Raw genomic sequence first — 14,284 nt, 5'->3', positions numbered from 1 at the left:
AATATATCGATAATTAACTAAAAATCAGTCGGTTTGTTTTTTATTTCCCAAAATGAATTTAAATTTATCACAAATAAAAAAAATTTTAAATGTTTAATAAAAATAAAATTAAATTTTAAAAATTTTTTGAAATTGAACTTCTAAATATTTAAATTACAAAAACCGGAAGTATATTCTGATCAATTATAAAATAACATTTTTTTTTAACATTTATAAAAAAAAAGTAATAAATTTATGAAAATTTGAAAGTCAATTAAATTAGTGATAAAATTAACTCCAGGTTTGGCGATACACGATAAATGTTTAAATGAAAAAAAATATTAATAGTCCAGTAACATGGAGAATACTAATGGAAAACTTTTTATCCGCCTTCACCGGTCAAGGCTTCGCTATATGTATATCTTAAATAAAAAAAAAAGGATAAAAAAAAATAACAACAACATATGGATTACGTACATACTGAGGGATCTGATGGCTGAACGTCAGAAGACGTTTCTAATGTTAATGAACATCATCCCAAGAGCAAGACACTACACGAGAACCAGAGAGCAGAGACCAGAGTCCTGGTAAATGTCTCTTGTAACTACCTATGTAATCTTACTTTTGGAATAAACCGTTTTCCATTTACGGATTTTACAAGCGTTTCTACTACCATGTTCCCGAGAGAATATTTATCTTCCATAGATCGCAATAAGCTTTCCTCACTCTCGTTTTACAAATACAGGACACCTAACTCTCTTTACTTTTTATAAATTTATTATTTATATTATATAATCATTTTTTTAATGATAATTAACAGATTTCGAAAATGAATATATTTATTTTATTATTCGAGCTTCAACAATAACTTAAACTTCTCTTCCCACTAGCCTTTACAGTCTATTTTTATATCTAGTTATATTTAAATCGGGTACTCCAAGTGTGACAGTCAAGACAGTTTAGTAAATGTATGCTGACTACAATATTTGTTGGTACGTTTTTTGAATTTTTTTTATTTATTTGTAAGATTAATTATTAAATTTTTTATTTTTATTTTTTTATTACCGTAGAAAATGGAAGCTGAGTCAGGAATATGTGAAGTTTGTAAATCAGAAGCTAAACATCGTTGCACGGGTTGCAAAATGAAGTTTTACTGTGGTGCAGCTCATCAACGTGACGATTGGCCGCAACACAAACTCACCTGTCGTTCCTGGGAAATAAACGAGTCTCCAGAACTGGGAAAACATTTGATAGCAACCCGGGATTTGAACCCTGGAGATTTAGTGATAGCGGAGACTCCGTTGGTTTGGGGACCAGCGAGACACACTGAGCGTATTTGCGTCGGCTGCGGGGACCCAAATGTCCGGGTCCGATGTCCAGGATGCTCATGGTATGCGTGCAAAGTATCATGTGACGGACTCGTTGACGAAAACCGGCACGCGGTCGAGTGCAAAGTACTCGAGGGCCTGCGTCTTATTCCTTCGTACGATTTCCTCATGGTCTTGAGGATGATTCTGATTTACAAGAAGAGTCCAGGGCGCTGGCGGACTCTCGATAGTCTGGAGAGCCATCAAGAAGATCGGGGACGAGATACTGAAGCTTACGAGGAAACAGAGATGATGATTGAGCAATTGGAACCGATTATTGAAGCTCTGGCTGTTGATAAAGAGGTTGTACGTAAAATTTGTGGACTTATCGATGTCAATGCATTGGAGACAAATCCTCCCGAAGGTTCCGTTGCTATCTATCAGTACGCTTGTCTACTTGAACACTCGTGTCTCGCTAATACGCGTCATAATTTTACTGTCGATTATAAAGGACGCCCGAGAATTATCGTCACCGCTGCTACATTTATTAAAAAGTAATATATTTATTTTTAATTTTCACTTTGTCTATAATTTTTTCTGACTTTTAAAAGCGGGCAGCTTTGTCGAGCATTAAATTACCTATAAAAAAGTATCACAGGCCAAGTCCATATGTACGAAAGTTTAAAAGTTATCCAACTTTTAAGTCAATTTTTTATTAAAATTCACTTAAAATCACTTGTAGTATCTTAAGTATACTATTTACATAAAAAAAGTTAAAAGACAATTTTGTAGAAAATTTAATGACTGATAAAAAAAGTCTAGCAATAAATTGATAAAATCAAAATTTAAAAAGTTACGAGTATTTTTAAATTTATCCAATTCTGAAAATTTATAAATGACTTTTTTTTTTTCTCTACAAAACATATTTGATAACTTTTTTCTGTAAAATCAATAATTTTATTCGCTACTGCTGATTAAAAAAAAAAAAAGTTAATTTTTCTGATAAAGTAAAATTTATTCAGAGGCCAGCATATAAGCACAACATACACTCACGTGTTATGGTCAACCAGAGCCCGCCGTGAGCATTTATTAGCAACAAAATACTTTGCATGTCACTGCGAGCGGTGTAAAGATCCAACGGAGTTAAAAAGTCACTTGAGTACTCTCAAGTGCACATGCGGATCTGGTCTTGTGTTACCTAAAGATCCTCTTGATTTAGATACCGAGTGGTCTTGCAACTCATGCCCAGGTACATAAATTAAATAAAATAACCAGTTGACTTAATAAATAAATAAATAAATAATTTTTTCAATTAGGAACTTTAACATCATCAGAAGTGTTGCAATTAACAGATCGTCTGGACGAAGAAGTTGAAAACGCAATGACTACCGCCAAAGAATCAGTACTAAGTGATTTATTATCAAGGTAATTAATTAAGTACAATTAAATAAGATATTTATTAGTAGAATACATATTTTTTTTGTTGTTGTTTAAATAAAGATTGCAAGTACTTTTACATCCTGGTCATCAGCATTGCATTGCAGTCGCACACTCGCTTATCCAACTGCAGTCTCCCGATAATCCGCAAAAACGTGAATTATGTGTACGCATCCTAGAGACAACATCAATACTAGATCCTTATGGTACTCGACTTTGTTTATATACGGCGGTGGCATTACGAGAGTTAGCTGGATGCCCTGGGGAAGATCGTCAGCTTAATTTGAAACGTGCTATTGAGTTACTTAAACATGAGCCAGCTCAAAGTCCCGGTGAAAAATTCAAAAAACTCATAGAGACTGAATTATAATTTATTATTTATAATTAATAAATATATAATAAAAGTTAATTAGCAATTTATTTAATATAACTAATTAAGCGGCATAAGGACTTCGGGGTATTTTTACAGTGATGCTGTCAGGAATATTTTTTGAGGACTCTTTGCTCGTAGACTTAATACACAAGGAATTTATCCAAGTAACTAGTGACAGTGCTTCGTTTAGAAATGCATAAAGAAATGGATGTACCGCGGCATTTATTAGTGACAGTAATGTCAAAATTACTTGCAAGTGCCACCAGAATTTATGGCTCACTTTGATGTATAATTTAGTTACCAGAAATGACCACTGAGGCATCCGGCACAAAACAAACACGCCGATTAAAATTAAAATTACACGTACGGTTCGACGCTTGCGGATTACATGCATTGGAATTTTTTTATTCTTCACTGGTTTGGGTGCACTCGTCGTGATACTTGTCGATGCTACAAAGTAAATTACGATATTTTTATAAATTTACAAATTTATTATTACTTTTATTTTTAATTTTACCTGTGGAAATTTCTTGGCTGATTGAACCTCCAGTTGATTGATTACCGGGAAATTTTTTTTTGTAGATACTGCGAGCCAGCAGAATGTAAACGAGTATGAATACGGTAGCGAGTGGTAGAAAAATTACAGTAAATAGAGCTGTGTAAATAGTCGCGGCTGAATTGCGATCATTGACAATGCACAGTGCAGCACTATTTTAGAAATAACAATAATAAAATTATATATACTATAGACAATAGATGTTGTTATAGTGAAAGATAAATAAAATAAATAGTTAACGTACGTGTAGGCAGTTGAATTTGTTATTATGGTAACTGTTTCCGAGGTATAGATGTTTAAAACTGGGTAAGAAGAGCCCAGGGCAATACTCCATGTGATAATTATTATCATTATGAGAATTCCCAAAGAATTTGAGGGTTTTGCTGGAGGCAGACGAGGCTGGATCGCCGCAAAACGATCTATTGCGACGAACGCGAGGTTTAGAGACGCGACGATCATCGCAACCGTTTGGAGATACGGAATTAGGGTACAGGCAGTGGATGACAGGTTCCAGATAAAGGTTTTGCTGGATAGGATGGATAGGGTATTGGTACCTGATGCTAAAATCATCAGTAGATCGGCGACAGCCAACGAAATTAAGGATGACCGATAAAATGGCTTGAGATTTGAATTTTTATTACTTTTTATTGGTAGTAAAATTCGTAATATAACTGCGAGATTGGCTACTAAGCCCACAATCACCACTGGCCATATTATCACTTGTAAAATCTCACGAAATTCGTCAGCCAACACGATAAAATCATCCTCGAACGCCACGTTCATTTTTTTATTTTTTTTTTTTAAATGATTTAAATCACTGATAAGAATGATTTAAAACGCGGACAAAGTTGCTGGTTTCTCGTTCAGTTTAAAACTCAGTCGGATTTGTACCGTAAACAAGACAGAAATAGATACGTTCAGACGCGGAATTTGTATGCGTACAATTTATGCGGTACGGTAACTAGCAAACTTGTGTTACTGTGTGTTAGAGTAAAGAGTTTTTGATTAATATATAAATGGATTTGTGTGTAGAGGCAATCATGGAGAGTGGATAAGTGTGATTTTATAACGACATATGGGAAATTTTTTTTATTTCATTTTTACGCTTCGATGAGTTTTCTTTCAAGTGGATAATAAATTCATATTAAAATTATTATTATTATTTGATAAATTGTTTTTTTTTTTTTTTCATTCCTGCAATAAAATAATTGTTATTAAAATATAAAAATACAAAAATAGTTTATATTTTGATAAAAAAATTTATTAACTTATAATTTATTTTGTCACAATCAATTCAATTAAATATTTAGTCTATAAATGAGTGAATCAATCGATTGATTAATTATCATTTAATTATATATGTAACGATCAACGAAGTAAAAAAATACATTACACATCAGCAATTTTAAGAAAAAATCCATTCACACTTTGATATATACATGCATACGTTTGTTTGTTTTTGTTTTTTTTTTCTTTTTCAATTTGTTAAATATTTACAAGGTTTGTTTGTTTTTACGAACTATGAGCTTTAAAAAATAAAAATAAATTTTATAGCTGGCATCTCCGGGTGTGAACGTCGATGAGAGGATACGAGAGGGATTGGCCGTGAATTTGAGCAGTTATCTGGACTAAGTATGCTTTCGCGGGCTGTAGTCGTTTTATGGTGAAAAGAAGCGCGCGGTTGTCCGGCGGATTCGTCTTGTCCTCACACTGCTCGAGTGTGTACTCAGACCTGCGTCGACGGTGGAGACCGCACTGATCGGGAATGCTTAAGATTCCCGTGACAGACGAGGAGCCCCTCAATTCTCGTACCAGGACACAGTACTTAGCGGCTCCTGCTGACTCAACCCCGACTGTAACTTCGTGACATTTACGTAGCGATCGATACTCCCGAGGTGCGCTTTTTGTTGGAACCTGCTTCAACAAATTTTATTCTATAAATCACTTATTTTTATAAAAAATTATAGATATACATATATGAAATTTAAATTTACTTCTGGATATGAAACAGATCCTTCTTGTGTCGCTAAAACTTTAACTGAAGATACTTTTATTAACTCCTGAGGTGTTGCGTAGATTCCAAGAATATAACGACTGCCTGGTTCTAATGAAGGCGCTTTCAAAGATGCGTGGCCTACTACTTCTTTTTTCTAAATTTTTACACAAATTAAAGAAAAAATAAAACTCAGATATTTTTTCTAGTATACAATAACTAAAAAATAATAAATAATAAAGGAATGTATATAAAAAATGGATAAATACCCTTATAAATCCAGACGGGCCGCGAAGTTTAGCTCTCACGATTCCGCCGCCACATGGCAAAATATAAAATTCCGTGGTGCCGTTGTGCGGCGGCTGATATTGGAAATTCATAAATCCATCATATTTACGTAAATTCGCGGTAACATAACGACCAGTCCGTAACACTTGGGCGGGCGTACGACGGAATTTAAACGATTCAGTGGATATTCGTGTCGATACATTGTTTCTCGTGCTCACCTGCAACAAAAAATTAATCACTACAAATAAATAAAAATAAAGACTAAAAATTTAATATCATAAATTATATTTTAAAAATTTATATAATGAACGATTATTTAAAAAAAATATATACAAACCACATAAAGAGTAAAGTCATACGTTGTATTGTATTTAAGACCATGCAAAGTGAGTTTTGTTTGATTGAAACAGTGAAGACCCTCTGGATTGCCGCGATGTTGATGTTCCCGTGATGAGCCAGAGCTTTTAATCGGCCGCGAATGAGTTTCCAGGACGTTTTGAGCAGCACAAAGTGTCGGAGGATGAACTACCGGCCCGGAGGTTACCGCGAGACAGTAATTAGACATGTGTGGATCTACATGACTTTAATTAAATTTTATTTAAGTGATTAATTAATTAATTAATTAATTAGTTTGTTTAATAAATAGAATAACAAAAAACCTCTTGCTCCAGGAAACAGTGAGTCTTCGTCTATTTCTTCTCGGTTGAAATCTCAATGCGCGATGTCGCTTGCCGCGAGTACTCTCATAGGATACTGGGAGATGATCCAAGGCGCTGGAGGTTGCGTAGAGCAAGACCGTCTTCGGTGATCTATCGGGAATGTTAGTACGCGTAGTTATGTCTGCAGTTTTTATCTCGAGTCTATAAAGTCCCGCACGTACTCGCGGAATCGTAAAGTTTTGCGCTTCGTCGCCTTGGTAGCTGAATAACGGTGATCCGGGAATAAGTGCATTTACGGGCCATCGTGTCAATGCTGCTGCTGTTTTTTTTTTTTTTTTTTGTCAACATAAAATCCGTTTTATTTACTTTATTGTCATTATTAATAATAATTTAAAAAAAATAAATATTTAAAATAATTATTACGTCAGTTTTTATTTTAAAAAAATTAAATGATAAATTCCATGAAGAAAATTATTTATCATTTATTTAGATAAATAAACATGCCACACATATTCATAAAAAAATAAAAAGAAACTCATATGATGCTAAATAAAAATGTAATATCGTAATGAGTTTAATAAATAATTTATCTGACGCATTAAAAGTAACGATAATTGTAATGAGTAAAATGAAAATAAAACTCACATTCAGCTTCACCTTGTCGATTATCCGGCGGTGCCTCGAGGCAGTTGACAGTCCACTGAATGGCTCCAGTACAGGGTGTTACAATGAGCGTCAAAGGATGCCCGTCTCTGTGACTTAGATAATAAAACCTGCAAGTACATCATCTGGATCCAGTACCGACATTATTTCATAAAATTAACAGCATTCAATAATACGCTTATTAATTTTCATAAATACTATAATTAAATATTTAAATTCAAATAAATATGTATGTATTTATGTAAATAAAAAATAATTATAATAATAAAAAAGGACATTGTGATTAAGTGTAACCTACCATCAGCGAAACTAAAATACGGCTCGTGGCCTAGTTTAATAAACTGATGAAAGAGCTTCTGGAGTATGGGTGGTCCTGAGTCACGAGACCTGCTATGGGTTTATGTGTTTCAGCTTTATATTTTACAAATAGCCAACAATATGCATACACGATATATATTAAAAATTTTTTTTTTCTTTTTTTTATGTTTATTTTTTCCAAGTCCTTCAATTTAATTTTTTAACTTAAAAAATTATTTTTAAGTTACAATTGTACGTACAAAGATAGGGCGGAAGAAACTCCGGCAATGAGCCAGGCAACGCGACATTTTGATTTATAAAATAAAGAGTAAAAAAATGTATTTATTTTTTAGCTGGTGCTTGAGGACTGAGGACGTTGCTCGTTGCACGTGTGTCGTCCATTGTAAAATTAGCGTTGCACAGAAAGTTAACTATATATATATATATGTAAAGAGAAGAGACGAGAAGAGACACAATGCCGGCGTCGCGGCGTCTGGGGTCGTGGTGTTCGCGACCCCCATGTGCTAAATCCAGCACCGCGCAACGTCTATAGACGAGACGAGTGAAACACGCGCCGTGAATTCTGTCATACCAGCCACGCGGTTACTTACATTAGCTAAATTGTTAACTCAGTAATACACTTATTATCCTATTTACTAAATTATTATACATTTTATATCTATACATCTATATATATATATCGTTATGTGCTTAGTATTATTAAAGCTATTACGACTTATTACTCATTTAATTATTGAGATAAAAGGGGTAATGGGTAAATAGTTTTAACGAGCAATCGATAGCAATTACTTATAGATACGTTTATTAATATTACGAGATTATATTTTTACTACTTACTAATGTATGTTTTTTTTTCTTTAAAAAAAAAAAAAAAATTAAGAAACGTATTTTTGAAAAAATTATAAATTACGAGTTGATAAAAATAATAAAAATATAAATTAATGCTTACTAATAATAATAATAATTAATAATAAATAGTAATAACTTACTTGGATACATTGCCAGGTTGAATGATTGCCGGTATTTGATGTTCAGGATACAACATATCCGTTTTGTTGATGCTTTCACGTCCACGATTATTGTTATTATTAGTTTGATTAAATGTTTGTCGAATTTGCAAGGCATCTTCACCCCTAGCACTGAGATTCTTACGTTGTGTTAAAATTATCGTAACAATAATCAACCGAATATTGAGGAACATTATTATTATTATTACGGAGTAATAAATAAAACAACAAATTAAGTATATAAAGGACAAGTAATTAATGTACTTGAGTTGAGTTTTTATAATAAAAAGTGCAAGTTTAAGTAGTTTAAGTATGATGTGTGTCGTATAAAGGATTTCAAGAGACTGAGGACGTTGTCGGTTTGATCAAGGCGAAAGTAGTAGTCGACAAACCCCTTCTTGATACTCGACTACAAAGTACTCGATCAACTACACACGATCACGTTTTAACGTTAATACTAAACTCTATCCCCCGGTATACGTGCGCGCGCTAACATGGATGTTTTTATATGTATGTATCATACCTTAAACAACAACACTTGTATGTATACTTGTATTTTTATATATATTTATATTTATATTGACGAGCCCAGTTTGTTAAATTAACGTGCATGTAAAGTGAATACACTAAGACCCGGACCGGCTTACATATGAGTTAAAGTTTTAGTTTTGAGTCGGAATCTGAGTTTAAGTTTGAGACTTAGCTATGTTGTGTTAACGTTAGCGTTAGCCTTAGTATTAGCGTTAACGTTGCTTCTCTCAAGTTAAGTTAACTTGTGAGTAGTCCGGCTCTGACTGCTGTTGCTACTAACTCCTCCCTGCTATACTGATACCCGAAGCCACACATAACACGCACGCCACTAGCATAGGCTTCGAGTGTGTACCGATTAAGAGTAAAAGGCTCTTTGTATTTTATTTTTTTTTACAATTATTTTTTTTCTTACACGTCAAACAGTTTTGTCGAGCGAGTAAAATAACAATAATTATTTTTATTTTATTATTTAAATTGCCTGGTTATTATTTTGGGTCTTTAAGATAATTATATTTAGTATGCTAACTTGGACAAAATGTTATTATTTATTTTTTGGCTTTTCAAATGTTACTTTATCGGTACTTTTTATTTTTTACTTAAAAAATTTGGATATTTAATTTTTTATCAGAAAAAAGAAAAAAAAATATTAAAACAATATACGTATTAAGTTAGTCGAAAAAAATGTAACAAAGAAAAGTAAAAAAAAAGTACGCGCACGCGTCGGATATTTTTTAGTTTGCCGTAATCACGTAATCACTCAGCGTCACGCAAACCCAGGTCCTGTGAGATCGACCACTTTTTGACTTTTCCCAGCCATACATTTTGGCTATCTAGCCATCAAAAGTAGCCGTCACATTACGTATGGTAAACAAATTAGATCCCACATGCCCACCTCCGATCTCCGATACTTTTAAAAGTTTCCAATATATATATTATGATTGTTATTATTATTATTATTATTATTATTATTATTATTATTATTATTATTATTATTATTATTATCTCACTCTCTCGGTGGGCAATTTAAAATTATAAAAAACGTGGGAAGCCACAAAGACCACGGACAAGCATCAAGCATAAGCGTACCCAAGAAATTCTCATTTATGCTTTATCATAAATTTATATTCATGACTTCAGAGGGGCACTTTTTACGAGCCAAAGGCCTATACGTCTCCATCTTTAAATCCCTGCTCTCTCTCTCTCTTGCTCGCTCTCCTCTTGATTCTCATCCTCATCCTCATTTCTCTCCCGTGCTCCCCCTACCCGAACTCTCGTCTCCTTAAGCTCTTTGTTTTCATCTCTATCTGTCTTTACTTCCACCGCTTCCACCAAACCGATTCTCTATATCACAAAAATGCCCGAACAACCGGCCGTTACTCCTTAAGTAGTTACGGCACTCGCCAGTCAGACACGCTTACAGCAAAACATTCGTTTTTTTATCCCCATTTTTTTTTTATTGCCCACTAACTACATCCTTATGTAATTAATTTATCCGACGATTAATCTCAAATCGATTTTAAATTGCTACAATGTATGGAATTGATGTAAATCGGTAGTTTAATTTTCCTTTTTAAATTACAGGCTTCAGGTGACACGAATAAATCAAATTCATATTTTTATTTTGCAAATCAATAAGGTTTTTTTTTTTTTAATTAAAAAAAATGAAGGAAGTGATTTGAATGCTAAAATATTTGTTAAAAAAAAAAAAAAAAAAAAAAAAAATCGAGGTCATGAGTGATCGGGTCGTATATCAATACATAAACTTAGAGGTCTTTACGCCCTGTCTACGCCCTTGTAACTCCCACAAACTTGGATAAATAATTTAAAAAAAAAGGGACTAACACTAAAATAAGAAAGCAATAGAATCGCCAGAGTGTTGGTAGGCAGGAGAAAGGGGTGGGAGGGAGAGATGTAAATTATTGAAAAATATACTGGTAACAACTTCCTTTAATCTTGTTCAATAAATTATAATATTTATAGTTACGAGTTACTATGTTTCACTTTGGTATTCCGCTGACCGTGAAAAGAGAGTTACGAGTTTGGCGAAGCCAACGGAGGACGGTAACGAGTAAAAGAACGTTTTCTGTAAGTAACTGTGGGAATGTGTTTGGTGTGTGCGTGTGTGAATCTGATATTGTGTGTGGGTTATTTCGTATACTTTAGACGAATGTTCACAAATAGTTTGCTAGTAGCGAGTCACATTCTGAGTCATATACAGTATTAGTATGTCGTCTGAGCACGTACAACAAGTCTTTATGTCAAATTTTAATAATAATATTAAGCGCTATATGTATAGTAATTATGACGGTTCAAAAAATATTTACTCAGAATTAAGGATAAATTTAGACATTTTTTTTTAAGTCACTTATTTTTCATTTTTTTTTTTTTGTTAATAAATCTGAAATAAATTCTAGTTCTAAATAAAAAAAAAAAAAAATGACAATGAAATATCATGTAACGAAAATTGATTCCGAAGACCCTCTTCCAGTCAATGAATATTTCGATACTTAATCCAAAGCAAAGCGCAACTTTTCTGACACCTTGCAAGTGTTAGTTTGTACTCGATTTCCTAAAACCGTGTCTTGCTTCCAGTTGAGCAGACAAATAGCCGTAAAAAATTTAAAACTTGCCGAAAAACCGTAGCCAAAATAATAAAAATTAAATATATATATATATTTATCCTGGTGATTTTTCTGACGTCCTCGTACCTCGATCCTCATCGTCGTTGTTTCGAGCGATGTATTACTTATTTATTAGGGCCGTACCGGGTGGTCCCGCGACATGACGGAATCGATTACAAGGAGAATTCGCGGAACCGGGTTCTCTCCAAGCCCTTTTGCGAATTATGTTTCCATCGCTATATTCTCCGTCCAATGAGTTTAAGAATCAATGACTCAGTGAATGAGTAACAAAGATACTAAACATACACACATATATATTTATATACATATATATTTTTTTTTTAAGCCTCTCTCTCTTACTCTGGTGAAGCTGATCTGGGGCTTATTATGTAATCAGAATAACAATAATTGCTTGAAACGAGTGCTCATCAATCGATGAAAGACAGGAGCCTCAGGCAAAAGACCAACTCGCACCCTCTACCTATATGCGGATATTCCTTTAGCTTCTTCTTCTTCTTCTTCTTCTTCTTCTTATTCTTATTCTTTTAGTTCTTTTTCCTCCTCTATCATATCGATTGTGTATATATTAAATATAAATGTGTGTGTATAGATTGTAGATGTTGATCAAAACTATTTGAAAAGGCTCGATCCAACATCATCGGCAAGGTAATTGCCGGCGCTCCGAAAATTTCGCCACGATCCTCGTTATATACATATGTGAAACGATAATTCTGTTATCGCTCTTAATGATAGGTTTCTTGACGATCTTGATGCTACTTCCAATCTTCCAGTATATATATATATATATATTTTTTTTTTTTCTTCTTATCGTTTATATTTAATGCTCTTATTATTTTTTATTGACGGACATGAAATGTCCACTTGAAGGCAGGTTTAATCAGAAACACGAGTACAATAATACTTAGTCACCTCAAGCTTTCATGGAGATTTTTTATCATGGGTAATGTTTGTTAAGGTAATCCTTGAGCTGATATTACGTGTTAATTGAATCTTAATTGTTATTACTGTAAATGATATTTGAGGATAATTATTATTTTTTTTTTTTTTTTATGGGAGGCTCGGGTGAAATGGCAACGCTGAAAAATATTCAATAACAAAATTATTGAATGGGTATGGTGATTGATGTGTTGGTAAATATTTTCTGGTAAAGTCTTCTGCTGGATCTCGATAAAATAATCTATAAGAAAAAAAAAAAATGAACAGACTTGAGGAAAAAAATAAGTAAGTTAAAGAAAGTCAGATAATGTTTAAATAATTTATTATTTATTTTTTCGACGTTAACAAATAATTAATTTAATTATCTTACTCTATAAATGTACATTTAATTTAAATTGCCATAAATACAATGTAAACCAATGGTGAGTCTACCAGCTATAGGATTACCTTAAAAAATAATATCAAAAGGTTCAAAATAATTAAGTAATAAAACTCCTTTTTTACAATTGGTATGTACAGTTTATTTAGGGATTAATAGATAATTATTTTCAAAGGTTTAGGTCGGTAAGTACGAGGGTGTCGAGGAGAGGAAGATTACATTATTTCAATTCTTTTTTTTTTTTCTTTTTTCTTTTTTTTTGTTGATTCGAATTTTATAAATTACCAAATGTTAATCACTAAATCACCTAGTTTACAAAAAACAAAAAAAGAAATGTTTTTTTGTTGTTGTTATTTAAAATAAAAAAAGCCGTAAATGATCCCTAGCCTCATTGCAACTCTCTTATATATTTAAAATAAAATAGCGAATTAATAAAATATTATAAATTTCCGACAATAAATCCTTTTATAATTGTGATAAAGTGCGTGAGTGAACTAGTGGGGCGATTAATTATACAGTTAATAAATTAATCTGATAATTAATGCCAGGAAGTAACCAGCGGTAAATGTATGTATCACATGTATGTAGCATCCATCGTTAATAAGATCATTTAAATCGACACTTGTGATTTTATCGAACTGTAACCGGATAAATTAATATTAATAATAATAATAGTTAATAATAGTAGTAATAGTTATATATATATCTGTATATTTGCAATAAAAATATATTTGGTCCCCGTGGCCAGGGATTTAAAGTGTGATATCACGAGTGTCGACTCAATCCGATCTTTATTTTTTATTTTTATTATTTTTCTTTTCTATTTATTTAAAATATTGTTAACGTTAAAAAATTGATGTAATATTTGTTTTATATATTTTTTTTTATTTTATAATTATTTGCTTTAATATGAAATATTATAAACTGTAAACCTGTAAAAAATATACTGGGTGGCGGCATTTATTTCTCTGTTTATTATTTTTATATATAGTTATTGTATTATGGTACATATAATAAATATATCATTGTTATATATTTTTGTTTAAATATCGTATCGGGTGGCGCTTAATTAAATTATCACTTGTTATTTATAATTACAAATTATCAACAATGAAATGTTGGTTTTATTATTGTTTATTATTGTTTATTATTGTTTAGCAAGAGGCTAGGGAGACAAACTCCATACACGCATTTATACATTTAACATTTTTATTTT

General features: G+C 32.4%; 3 protein-coding genes across 4 annotated transcripts; 1 reads left to right on the top strand and 2 right to left on the bottom strand.

Moving 5' to 3' along the window:
- The first annotated feature begins 908 nt into the window (after positions 1-908).
- LOC103574774 (SET domain-containing protein SmydA-8) lies at positions 909-3,193 on the top strand. Its single transcript, XM_008554292.2, has 5 exons — positions 909-971; positions 1,050-1,840; positions 2,309-2,535; positions 2,603-2,711; positions 2,787-3,193. The coding sequence occupies exons 2-5, from the start codon at positions 1,053-1,055 to the stop codon at positions 3,091-3,093; spliced, it is 1,431 nt and encodes a 476-aa protein (XP_008552514.1). The 5' UTR covers positions 909-971; positions 1,050-1,052; the 3' UTR covers positions 3,094-3,193.
- LOC103574833 (orexin receptor type 2) lies at positions 3,158-4,573 on the bottom strand. The gene is made up of 3 exons (XM_008554382.2): positions 3,897-4,573; positions 3,614-3,804; positions 3,158-3,546 (listed from the first exon to the last, which is right to left on the bottom strand). The coding sequence occupies exons 1-3, from the start codon at positions 4,433-4,435 to the stop codon at positions 3,158-3,160; spliced, it is 1,119 nt and encodes a 372-aa protein (XP_008552604.1). The 5' UTR covers positions 4,436-4,573.
- Positions 4,574-4,940: 367 nt separating this feature from the next.
- On the bottom strand, positions 4,941-9,416 carry LOC103574772 (protein NDNF). 2 transcript variants are annotated; one of them, XM_008554290.2, is made up of 7 exons: positions 8,563-9,416; positions 7,238-7,365; positions 6,593-6,911; positions 6,271-6,514; positions 5,915-6,151; positions 5,647-5,802; positions 4,941-5,569 (listed from the first exon to the last, which is right to left on the bottom strand). In XM_008554290.2, the coding sequence occupies exons 1-7, from the start codon at positions 8,772-8,774 to the stop codon at positions 5,201-5,203; spliced, it is 1,665 nt and encodes a 554-aa protein (XP_008552512.1). In that variant the 5' UTR covers positions 8,775-9,416; the 3' UTR covers positions 4,941-5,200. The 2 variants fall into 2 exon arrangements, with proteins under 2 accessions (XP_008552512.1, XP_008552513.1); XM_008554291.2 differs by having other exon boundaries at positions 4,941-5,566.
- Positions 9,417-14,284: the final 4,868 nt, after the last annotated feature.

This window comes from Microplitis demolitor, chromosome 2 (genome assembly GCF_026212275.2).
Source record: "Microplitis demolitor isolate Queensland-Clemson2020A chromosome 2, iyMicDemo2.1a, whole genome shotgun sequence".
Taxonomy (NCBI): domain Eukaryota; kingdom Metazoa; phylum Arthropoda; class Insecta; order Hymenoptera; family Braconidae; genus Microplitis; species Microplitis demolitor.
Note: the sequence above shows the minus strand (reverse complement) of the source record. Positions and strands in the feature narration are given on the sequence as shown.